The sequence below is a fragment of the Mirounga angustirostris genome, unplaced genomic scaffold, assembly GCF_029215605.1.
Source record: "Mirounga angustirostris isolate CCGP_5_RB_7025 unplaced genomic scaffold, mMirAng1.0.hap1 SCAF_2, whole genome shotgun sequence".
NCBI classification, from domain to species: Eukaryota; Metazoa; Chordata; class Mammalia; order Carnivora; family Phocidae; genus Mirounga; species Mirounga angustirostris.
Window position 1 is genome coordinate 38,379,079 of NW_026991710.1, and position 13,089 is coordinate 38,392,167.

At 35.3% G+C, this 13,089-nt stretch overlaps 1 protein-coding gene across 3 annotated transcripts in view; it reads right to left on the bottom strand.

The window, feature by feature from the left end:
* Positions 1–4,374: 4,374 nt before the first annotated feature.
* GABRA2 (gamma-aminobutyric acid type A receptor subunit alpha2) overlaps positions 4,375–13,089 on the bottom strand; it is a 117,354-nt gene continuing 108,639 nt past the window's right edge. For 2 of the 3 annotated variants that reach the window (XM_045879464.1, XM_045879465.1), the window contains one exon: positions 4,375–4,671. In XM_045879464.1, coding sequence (XP_045735420.1) covers positions 4,375–4,671 — 297 coding nt within the window. Of the gene's footprint in view, positions 4,672–10,131; positions 10,312–13,089 lie in introns of all 3 variants that reach the window. The other variant, XM_045879463.1, reaches the window with a different exon arrangement.

Here is a 13,089-nt window from a genome sequence, read left to right on the forward strand (position 1 = left end):
TTAAGAAACAAAACAGAGGAGCATAAGGGAAGGGAGGGGAAAATAAAACAAGAGGAAATCAGAGAGGGAGACAAATCATAAGAGATTCTGAATCATAGGAAACAAACTCAGGGTTGCAGGAGGGAATGGGCGTGGGGGGATGGAGTAACTGGGTGATGGGCATTAAGGAGGGCATGTGATGAATGAGCACTGGGTGTTATATGCAACTGATGAATCACTGAACTCTACCCCTGAAATTAATCATATACTATATGTTAATTAATTGAATTAAATTTTTTTTAAAAAAGCTAAATAAATGTATTACCGGGAGCAATGGGTCAGCTTGATTCCCTTGAAATTCTGAATCTTCTTATATGAAAAATAATTATGCAAATTGCTTCAAAAATATGCAAATGCATGTAGGAATGTCAGAAGACTAACAACAGGAACAAGCTATACAGTTTGGTGTTTGGTAAACCTATTAATATCAATAATCCTATTAATATGGTCTCGGATTCAAGTTAAATAATAAACATTTCCCTGTTTCACAGGTATTGTCTGAGGCATCAGGAATGGAGCATTTAAAAAAGTCTTAATAGATGCTGAAGAACCATGACTTTGCAGAAGGTGACTTGACTTACTTCACTTGTCCTCTCATTGAAATGATGACAGGCCATGCTAAAGTACAGTAGTGACAGAATCCACAGAGCTTTGGTGCCCCTCTAGAATCTATGATACCATGGCAGAATTCAGTTCCCTTAGCCAGGAATATAAAAAGAACCATATCGTAACTAAACACTGGATTACATCTTTTATATATCAAAGAAAAATATGAGTGAAATAATAGTGTCTGTGTTCTCTTTAAATAAACTATGACATATTTAAGAAAAAAATTGAAAATGTCACTCAAGGGGATCACTTATCCAAACCTGAGATAAATTCGAGAGAGATCCCTGAAGATTGCTAAAAAGTAACATTGGCATTTTAAAAATCACTGACGTTTAAAATCGTTACTAAATGCTTATATTTGTTCCATTGTTGTACTGAAAAAACAGGAACATGAATAGGAGGAAAAAACAAAACAGCCACCATCTTAAGCACACTCATGATGATGTAGCTCATTAGAACAACTGTCAGTGCTAAATTAATTCATGTGTTCCATTTAGCCTTTGATCTTAAGTCTTTAGAATAAGAAGGTGCACTTTAATTTTCAATTAAATTCTGTGGGTGTGATGTGAGTGTTATTAACATCATCCCCATGGTATGGCACATAGTAGGAGGTAAAAAAATATTTGTTGAATAAATATTAGCTGGTTCAGAGCAGCAACTAGCTATACAATAATGAGACTCTATCTCTGTATATGCGCATGTTCTTATCCACATTTCGTACATACCATAACTCTCTATGTCAATGTACAACTGCATGAAATAGGCATCATATTATGGGCCAAAGAGACCTTTGTTAATATATTGAAAATGTATTTCCTGAAAAATTGGTCTCATTTTAATAAATTCATGTCACTTCTGTTTTGCATCTTTAAAGTGGTTTATGGAAGGGCGCCTGGGTGGCTCAGTTGGTTAAGCCACTGCCTTCGGCTCAGGTCATGATCCTGGAGTCCCGGGATCGAGTCCCGCATCGGGCTCCCTGCTCGGCAGGGAGTCTGCTTCGCCTCTGACCCTATCCCCTCTCATGTGTTCTCTCTCTCTCATTCTCTCTCTCTCTCAAATAAATAAATAAAATCTTTAAAAATAAAAAATAAAAAAATAAAATGGTTTATGGAAGGGAGAATGATTGTAAACACTATAGTTCTATAATTTAAAATCATCTTTCATGGAGCATCCTCCCTCTCTCCTGCAAGACCAAAAGCTCCCTTTGATTTATCGAAACTTTAAAAGATTAAGAAGTGCATAAAAAAATACAGCAAAGTGGAGAAATAATAGAAAATCTTGATCTACATTATCAGAAAATCTGAACTGCCGGGATGTTATTAAGCTCAAATAAGATTTTGGCAATTAAAACTGAAAATAAGGATAACAGCAAGAGTAACTTTTCCGGCCAATCTACCGTAAATTTAATAAAACTGCTGCCATCAATGTAGGTGCAGCCCTTTGTCAAAGGTAAAGATGAGTCTTTTCTGTTGTCACACAGAAACTGCTATTTACAACTATTTTTACATATGTACATATTTATAAATTAATAATTTACAGTCAGATATGAAGGGGGAAATGCAGAACTTACAAGAACAACATTTTAAAGTGTCTAATAATGAATACCAAAGCATTTTTATTGCTTGCCCTCAAGCATGGTGCACTTTCTTAGACTCTACCGAGGATCTAGGTTATATTTAAATGTGTAGGAAAATAGGATATCTTCTATTTCAATATATGAATAAAGTGTATGTGTTAGAACTGTTTAGATAACAAAGAAGCTGTAATTGGAAGGGAATTAAAGAAATACATTTGTTAGCTCATGTAACAATTTTATTTTATTAAGGATTATGGATTACCTTTTGTGAGGGAATTTTTAATGTCAAAACTGTCTTCACGGCAAATTCTGTTAATAAGATGCATTTGTGACCTTGGTATTAATACAGTCATGCAAAGCACATAATAGAATCACACTAAAACAAAGAAAATGAAAAAGAAATAAAATTTAAACGAGGCAAAGGAATAGCAATTTTTGTTGTGATTTTGCTTATTTCCGTAAGATACTCCTTTTATTTGATTTTATGAACATACTTATTTATGCACTATACTGAAATACTGTACAAAACTGCAAGAAATGCCACTATTTGACTACTTATGTTTCTACAAAAACACCATCATAAAGGTGTATCTATTAGTAAAAGTCAACCAATAACTGCTAATGTAGATGTGAGTCAAAAGGATTTGGGGGTATGCCAAAAATGTTAAATCTAGGCATGAGACACAACTGTTAACTTCTCCTGATACATTTCAGGGGCATAGAGAGTATATTTTAAATATTAAAAGAAAAATGAATTTTACATATTAATAATTAGTAATTATATAAAATTGAAAACTGTGGTTTCTAATTTAGCTATTTGTGGGCGTGTGTGTGTTCTAATTTAATTAGCGTGCATGTGTGGGGGGGGGTGGGGGGGGTGGGTGTGCGTGCACGCACGTGCGCTCATGTTGTGCGCATGTGAACTAATCCAGAATCCGTTGGTGATGCTTTAAAGTTTCTGTTTAAAAATGTTCAACTCTTACCAAAACTTCTTCTGGTATACAAAGCTGTTGTAAATTTGAGTCAGTGAAATTTAAAGTCGCAATTTACAAAAGAAGATTTACATTAATTCTTATCTGAAAGCACTGCTTCAAGACAGAAAAATGTGCCAACTAACTGCCCTTTCCTTTGTAATTAGTGGCTTCTGAGTCCTGATGACAAGAAGCCTTAAGGCAGAATTTGCAGTAAACAGGAAAGAAGAGAATCGTGTAAGTGCTCATCTATACGCTGGGACACCCATGAATTCTCATCGGTGGGAGTTTTTGGCACAATTTTCTAATCCAATATGAATGTTGCTCCACAGCAGCCAAACTGGATGTTTTTTCCAGTCTCCAGCACCAAGAAAATTTAGCTGATCAATTTCAGTACAACACATACCTGGAAAGAGTAAGACACATTTGTCTTTTTTTTTTTTTAATTTAAGGTAGTTTCCAATGATTAAAATAATCTGTAGGATTTCAATTATTACTCCCAAATGAACTCTGATGCTAAAATGTAATGACAATGACATTCCGATAGTTATTAAGTTCTAGGCATAATTAACATCCTGTCAGGAGTGACTCGTAATTACTTGAGCTTGTCATGCGGTAATATGTTGCTCTAGATGCTATACAGAGTAATTAAAAGCTGATTTTAGATCTCTAGTTTTTCTTCTGATGTGTGCTGAGCTTCCAATTACACTAGCAGGGATTCTGAGCACTCATGAAGGGAACTGATGTGGCAGATACAAGGTTCTGTGATTTAGAAGAATTCATCTTGGAACGACAGTGTTACCTTACGTTATAGTTAGGCAACAGTAGAAAATAGTCCTATTTAAGACCGAAACCAAAGAGTTCATCAAGTGTGGTGTGGGTCCCCACTTTCATCACTAGTAGGAAACAAATCAGATCATGTGAAACCCACTTTAAACGAGTTCCTAGGGTAAATCTTTAAAAAAAGGCAATGGCTCTTTGGGAATGGGGTGCCTTCTGCCCGTAGCTCCTCAAGTTAGCAAATGCGTGTCTCTGTTAGAGGTCTACTGGTAAGCTTTATAGCTATATACATACTGTACATGTTGGTTCACAAATTAGCAGTTATTAGTCAGACTGTACATAGCAAAACAAACAAAGTTCTATGTTGCTATACATCCCAAAGATAACCTGTGTCTAGATTCAAGGACTGACCCCTAATACAGGTTCTCTGTTTAAATACGTAGCCCAGTAAACTAAATTAAATGTACCAAACAAAACTGGGAAAACTATTCTAGACATTCTGTCAATTTTGCTAACACTGTTGAAGGTTTTCTTGGCCTCCGCTGGCTTGTTTTCCGGCTTCTTATTGGGTTCTGGCGTGGTTGCACTCTTGGAGATGGTGGAGAGAACTGGGTCTTTTGAAAGATTCGGGGCATAATTGGCAACAGCCACCGCATAAGCATTGTTCTGTATCATGACAGAGGCTTTTTCTTTTTTCTATTGAGAAATACAAGAATTAACACAATGTGGGTTGAGCCTGCTACTTAACATTTTCCAAACTCCAGTTCAAATTCTGAAGAAAAGTGTATCTTGATAAACATCATTATCCATTAGAAAGATGAAATTTAGGGAAATAAATAAAAGGAGCCCTGAAACCATGAGGAAAGCTCCAGAGTACAATCAAGGATACCATTTTCTTGGAGAACCATTTGTTGTTGTTGTTTACATGGAAAATAAACAATCAAAACCACAATTCTAATAAACAATGCAACATTTTGACTCTTATAAGTTATTCAAATATTTGCTGAATGGATGAGAGAATGAATAAATGAAATGTAGAAACATTTTAACAAGAGGAATGATCATCTACAGTGACCACAATTTCTGAATAAAGAAATTTAACTTCTTTAACTAGATAACAGGATTTCTCTCTTTCATGTCAAACGCTTTACTCATATGATGGGAACCTAACCATATACAGTTGGCAGTGAAATAAATATTAAAAATGTGGGACAAAGATAAAATACAAACTTTGCTTTTTGCCTAGCTCATCCACAACCTGTTTCTCCTCCTAATCCCCACCCACTCGAATATGACTCACTATTATCTCCTGCCTGGACCAAATAACATGCTTAGTGCTCTCCCAGCTTCACTTGACCTTGTCCAACCATTAGACACGCTATAGCCACAGGGATTTTTTTTTTTTTAAGACATCAGTGGGATCATGTCACTCTTCAGTTTAACTCTCTTAAACACTATCTCATGGAATTGAGAATGAAATCAGTAGTTCTTACCATGGCTTCTTTGCTTCATTAATTATATGCTAGTCCCATGAAATAACTTCAGTTTTCAAGAATACTTTCTTGTTTGATGCCTTTGGCCATGCTACTTCCTAGCCTGGAGGGCCTTCCTTCCATCCTGCTTTTCATGTCATCAATCCCCTCTCATACTTTGGTCTTGGTTTAGTCTTGGTCCTCAAAAAGACCTTCCTAACCACTCCATCTAGGACAGTCTTTTTGGCCATCTGCACTCTTCACAGCACTCAGATTACTTCCATCATGGCATTTTTCAAAATGTATAAATTCTTTTTTTAGTTGTGTAATTATTTGATTGACATCTTCCTTTCTCATTAGAATCTAAGTTCAATAAAGGCTGGTGCTACTTCTGCTTTGTTTGTTATCAACTTACACTTAGCATGATGCCTTCCACCAGGTAGGCACATAATATGCAACTGAATTAATGAACCTTAAAATATAAATAATATTTACCTGCATTTCTATACTAATATAAATGTCTTCTTAGTTATCTAAATGCAAACAAAATTGAGCCACCTATTAATTATCCAAAATAATGAAGAGTGTAAATCAACAGATTTAGAGGATCAACTGGCCTAGAACAGAATTTCTAATATCAGTTATTTTCAATTAAGTATTCTCAAAATGTTCAGGTAAAATGAGATAAGAAAGGGCCTCTGAAAGCCCAGCAGGATCTGAAAACAGGCCTGGATTTCTTGTCCTTCACTGGCATCGGGTTTCTCCCTCTCCTCTTTCCCTTGCTGATGAGGCATTCTTCCAGACCTGGCTGGAGTACAGAAGGAAAGGGTTCAGGGTCCACCATTATGAAAGCTACAAAACAGCTTTTATTCTGTAATGACACATGCAGTTCCCATGTTACAAATGGAGAGTCACCCCCTAGTATATAACTGATAGCCAGATGATAGCTAACACCTTTTGAGCACTAGGATGTATCAGGTTGAATGTTAAGCCTGAGGGTGTCATTTGTGAAAAACTTCACTCCTGGATAGGGGGTAAGTTCTATTGTTAACCCTATATTATAAATTCCAAAATGGAGGCTAAAGAGGTTTCATGACATAACCAGGTCTCCTGTTTACCAAGTGGCTGAAAGAGCACACAAACTCAGATGTGTGTGACTTCTGAACTTCTGCTTTAAACATCATACTGTGTGACTTTCTCTTTGAGGAAGCTATTTGAAACCTGGGAGTACACTTTTTCCTAAATTTCTCCAATTGAAGTTTATATCACTAGGTCAATCCTCTAAAAAGACTCTTTAAACCATAAAGTATGTAACATGTAGTGTTTATATTATCATTATTTCAATTCTACCTAAATATCATTTAAAATAATATCAAATTGCACTTACAGAGAATTTGGACTTTGGGAATGTTCCTTAACCTCTCCCTGCTTCAGCTTCCAGTTGGGGGAAAAAAGGGGGGGTGGATAATTATACCAAAGCCACAATGAACTGCTGTGAGAATTAAATGAATAAATGAATATTCAAACCACATTGAAAAGCACAGCCTCTTAGTGGAGAGCAGTAACAGTTATAACTCTATTACAAGCTAAACAAGAATACTGGCTTATAAAATGTATAGACAATATACTTTATATCTTTGGAAGAAGACATAAACATTGCATGGAGGAAATCAAGAAAGGAAGAGTGACGTTTAAGTTAGGTTAAGATTTATGGTGCAGGGCTTAGACATTTTCACAAGAAACTTAAATGCAAATGTCCTTTGTTGCAAGAGCAATCTATGGATAGAAACTCTGCACTGACTCTTACCAACCTCCTTCCTGCCCAATGCAAATAACCTTCAATTGTATATAAACCCACAGGTGATGCTAAAATTATTTAACAAACTCTGAAGCAGATGCACTAACAAATCAGAACAGGTACTCTAACTAATCTGAATGAGTATCAGCTGTAAATACCCAGAGGGCTGTATCAGTATGTACCGACCAAATATCACCCCTGCATGTTTGTATGTTGGTGTTTTTTTTTTTTATCCCAATACTGTGGATACTATAATAAGCAGTGTTAAAAATAATTTTAATGTATGTTTGTAACTTTTATTGCCTTAAACTACAAAGAACAAAATTTCATATTTTTTCTTCATTGCTCAAAGTATGGCTTCAATCTCTGAATATAAGTATAAACTTCAGAGGCAAGCTCAGTACCTGACAAGATGATGGCTTGACTTCACAATGTTCTCTTGGAACTTGGAAACTTGATTATTTTCAGAACCAACAGCAAGCAAAAGCGCAACAGTCATGAGTACTATCTGTAGTCAAAACCCAGTGGTGGACACCTGTAATTTCTCATCAATTCATTAAATGAAGCACAGGGTACCCTCACGGTGCTAAACCTTCTCAATTCCCAGCCATAGCCTCGTAAAGCCTTTCTGGCTCAGATCTTACAAAATCTTGTTTTGAAGGATAAAATAACTCCCCTCAGTCCATTTGAGAGTAACTGTCACAAATCTACAGTAAAGCAAATTGTTCCTATTTAAAATTATTAATATCATGTATATAGAGAAAAAATACTATTGAATTCATAGCTGACTTACAGTTCTTAGATCTGCTAAAGCAAAGTACACAGATTAAATCCACATAATATATTCTACTACTGTTCTTTGTAAGACATAGATCGCTAGTGATAGTATTAAAAAATATTCAGACTCTGGGCCATTACTAGAAGATACTACCTTGCCCTATTCATTACTAACTTCTATTAAAAAGAACCAAACTGATATATTGTGTTATAAATCCTCTTTGAATATCTATGTAAGCCTCTGATCAAGGCAAACCATCAGCAGGCTGAGTACTTGGGCCAATGATTTTGACCTTTCTAGACTAATTCTACTTTATTCAGTGTGACCCTTGGCCTACACTCAGACCCTCAGAGCCTTGAAGAGAAATAGTGCAATGAAGTCTATTGTTGCGTTAACTCTTCAAACCAGTACTAACTGCCACAAGATAATTTTTTTAATGTTCATGTTTCTATATAAAGTTTTTGTTTCTTTTGAGAATTAGGCAAACTCTCATTTCTACCTAATTTCTCATAGTCTAATTTGATCATTCTGTATTTCTGCTTTAAGTCTCTTAGGTAGGCCACTTCATATGAAGAATAAGGCCAGGTAACGGCTGAAAATGTAAGTAAAGAAAACAATGTTAAACATGAAGAATGAAACCAAACAGAAGGAGAATGGGGGACATGAAAGCAAATGGACACTGCTATTTTCTATTAATTATAAGTAACTGCTAAGGCTTTTGTTACCAATACACGGATGACTGACATAATACTTCTCACCAGAATTCTTACCCATTATGTTTCACTAGACTTCTCTATCAACATATTCTATAGGTAATTAAAACATAAAATATCCAGAAATGAACTCACGTTACTTTTACTCCCAACCTAATTCTGTACACCTTCCTGCATTCCCTAACTTGTGAATGAAACCACAATTGAGCCAGGAACTGATAAACAACCCACACTGACCCCCTAGTCAGATCCATTTTATACCAACTCAGCTCAAAATCACTTCTTACTGCAATAAGTACTCCTTCCATGTGCTTCCATAGCACCCTAGTGTTTGTCTCAATAATGAAAAATACTTTTTTCACTTATTTTTTCTTCCACTTGATTGTAAGCACCTTGAAAGCATAGACTGTGCAATGCAGAGATCCTAGCATAGTTCCTAGCATGGAAAAGGCTCAAAAAATGTTTACTTTATAGCAAATGACATGTATGAGAATGACTGCTGTGACCAAAAATACATATTTAGAAAATATATAATATATAAAATATGAAGTATTTTATAGAGTAGCTATTTATTAGATTCATAAAAACTAGATTCCCATTGTATGTCCTACAATTCTGCTATGTAATGATCTTGAAAGTCTTCAATTTTATTATTCCACATGTTTATGGAAGTTGTTTTGCTATAATTGAGACTCATATAAGTGGGAAGGGGGAAAATGTGGCTAAACACAAAATCAGTAAATTATGTATTTTTAGACATTATTTGGGGAAAAGAGTAAAATGCCACTATAGAATTTGTTGATGATGTTACTGAAGTGGAATGAAAATGAAATATAGTCCAAACTAATTAATTTTTCTATTTTTTTAAACAATGTTTTATAGGATTCAGAATATTCTGAATTTATTACTTTATTAGAATGTCTGAATATGTATTTAAGATTTCGAGTCTGGAAAATTCAGATTATAGAAATCAAAATGTCTTACACCATGGGGCAAACCAATCTCAGCTTCCTTAGAGTATTAGATAAAATAATGTGTTAATAACTTGAGCAAATGCCCTATCTAAAATATAGCCATCTATTAGCAAAGTGACCTGGGATATAAATAAAAATAATAATCACATGGTTTCAGAATTGGAAAGAATAGCAGAGATTGTCCTTAGACTAAGGAAATGGAGCTCTCATAAATATAACACTAAATAAAACAGTGTTTGGAAAAAATCCAAGGTAGCCAAAGTAGCAAATCTATGCTCTTGCTATATATACCATGTTGCTTTTTTAGTCTATTGTGGCCACTACCAAGCCCATTAATTTTAAAGCAACAACATGCTCCTTGGTCTGATAATATGCTGTTAACTGTCTGCTAGCCATCCTGACCGAGAAAAGTGATACTTACAGAAGATTGTTTGAAGGTTATACAGTCCATCCACTTCTCTAAGTACTCTAAAGTCTTTCCTTGGATTAAATTGGGCCATGAGAAAGCTATATACTTGGACCATATTAGCTTAGCTCCTTGAAGAATTGCCTTCACTGAGTTGTATGTTAATGTAATGCCTTCAGCTTTTATTGAAGGGGACTACAAGAAACATCAATATGAAATTCATTACTGCGTTTATTGGGAAAATGTTGACATTACTTTCAACAGTACCCAGCTCTCCCTAATATAAAACCCATATGATATTGTTTTATATAATTCAGTGTAGGAAAATATTTTCCCTAAGAAAATTTATGCTTCCATAAAAAAAAAAAAAAAAAGTAACTCTCCCCCCTCTCCCCCAAGGCCCATGGTTTACTCTGATAGCCAAGAAGCTCAGAATTTAAAGCTCAGCTTCTCTAGCTCTGGACTACAGTTAATGTTCTGGCCCAAATGGTGGACATATTTGCATCTATTTTCCTTCCTCCTGATATCCTACTTCTACTTATGTTTTATTTTATAAGAGCTTAAGTACATGCATTCTTTTGGTAAACTGCCTGAAATGCTTTTGGAACAAGGCAGGATGTTAAAAAATGCAAATAAATGAATAAAACACTTGAAATGTGATGTTTTCTATGAATTGCACGGCGTGAATCACAAAACAATGAAACATTCCATGTTAGTTCAGATATTATGTTGTTAAGTCTGTGTTTTAAGTGATTTAATACCTAGTTTGTTTCCATAGAATATACTTCTTTTGGCCAGTGTAGAACCACTGACTTAGATTTAGAAATGGAAACAATCTAGAGACTAGAGTTATTTACTTTTAATTTAATTCAAATAAACTATGTGCTAACTATTATGCCAGGTAATAGAGAAAATGATGAGTAGGACAAAACTATTATCCTCTTAGATCATGTAGCCTACTGTTGAAAACAAAAATACTTATAGTAAAAGTATAATTTAATAAGGTTACACAAAAGGAATTTGTGTTGGGTGGCAATTACATTCATTTAAAAAGTTTCAATATTAAGTAAAATCAGATGGATATTAAGAAGTAAATAGGAGTCCATCAGTTAGGGAAAGAAGGAGGGGGCATTTTAGCAAGAGGGATCAGCACATCTAATGTCACAGAGATGTGTAGTGGCATGGATATTTGGGGATGTTTGTAATGGCTAGAGGAAGAATATGAGCATGCACTTTAGCTCTGTGTTCAATCTTGGATGCACCACTTATTAGATGTGATCCTGAGCAAGTAACTTTATGTAACCAATCCTATAGTTTCTCATTTCTATTTTTTTAAAGATTTTATTTATTTTTATTTATCTGTCAGAGAGAAAGAGAGAGAGAGAGAGAGCTCAAGCAGGGGGAGTGGCAGGCAGAGTGAGAAGCAGGTTCCCCGCTGAGCAAGGAGCCAGATGTGGGGCTTTATCCCAGGACCCCGGGATCGTGACCTGAGCTGAAGGCAGACACTTAACCGACTGAGCCACCCAGGCATCCCTAGGTTCTCATTTCTAACACAGAGATATTCCCAGGCACATAGTAGGAAGTGCACAATAAATAACAGTAATATTTTCCTTATTATTCAACCTATATATATATGTATATATATGTATAAACTTATGAGAAAGCTATATATAGTTAGACCATATTAGCTGAAGAGCTTGAAGAATTCATTAAAGAGTTCAGCAGTTAACATTAAGAATTCAACAATTCCTTAAAGAGATGAAAAATGAAATGATCAGATTCCCATTTAGAAAGATGACCCTAGCACTATTGTGGAGGACAGATTAGAGAGAAACATGACTAGGGACAGTGAGAAATAAAGAGACTCAAAATAATGAGAGACAGTGAGGACATACTTCATGCCATAGACAGTAAAACAGGCACAATCTGATGGAAGGTCAGATGTTAAGGGATACTTCCAAGTTGTGGAACAACTTGGAAGTAGATAATATCTATCTACTTTATAGATAAAAAATAAATAAATAAGTACATGTGGGCAGGGGAAAGACAGAAAATCAATTTAGAAGGTTTTATTTTTGTTTGTTCTTTCTTTAAAAAAAAGAGACACATAAAGATCGGGATGTCGTATTCACGTAGAAATGCCTAGGGAACAGGTTTGATATATGATCCTGGAAGTTAAAAGGAAGGTATGGGTGCAGTTGTAGATAAAAACTGTGGAAGGTAAGATAAAGGCATGAGCTGTAGATTTGATTTGGTTCTATTTCATTCATTCATTCCATATTTATTGAGAAACTACTGTATACAAGACCCTGTGAAAGGGTCAAGGATAAATGATTTATTGAAATAAACATGGTCATTGTTATAATTATCAGTGAAGGAAAGGAGACATAAATATGCAATTACAAACTGTGATAAAGGATTTAATGCAAAAGGGCAGGGTACTACATGCACTTACAATTGGATCGAATCATTTGGGGGACGCAGGGTTCAGAAGCTTCCTGAAGATGGGCATTTGTGCTGAGGATGAGTAAGGATTATCTATTTAGGGACAGTAAATGGGTGGACAGTGTGCTTAGTGTTGCAGACATTCCCACAAATATCCCTTAAAGTAAGAATCACATAGTGATTAGAAAAGATAAAACAACAATAAAATAAAGTCAAATGACTGTCTTTGGGGAAAACAAGGGCAGATGTTTGGGAGATTGGATCTACTCTGAACACAGGCAGAAACTCAGAATGGAATGAATAGAGGCAGCTGTCAGGATCTGAGGGCAAGTGGTTGTATTCTGAGGCCAGTTTTAAAGAGGGAAAGAAGAGAAAATGTTGCTGACTTGGGCCTGTAATGGAGCTCTGAAACACAGTAGTATTCAGTGGGTTCAGTGAGGATTCCTTGAGAAAAATGAAAAATTATTATCTGATCTGAATATGTGGAGGTTATTGGTGTTCTTCAGTTAACAGGACAATAAATGGAAA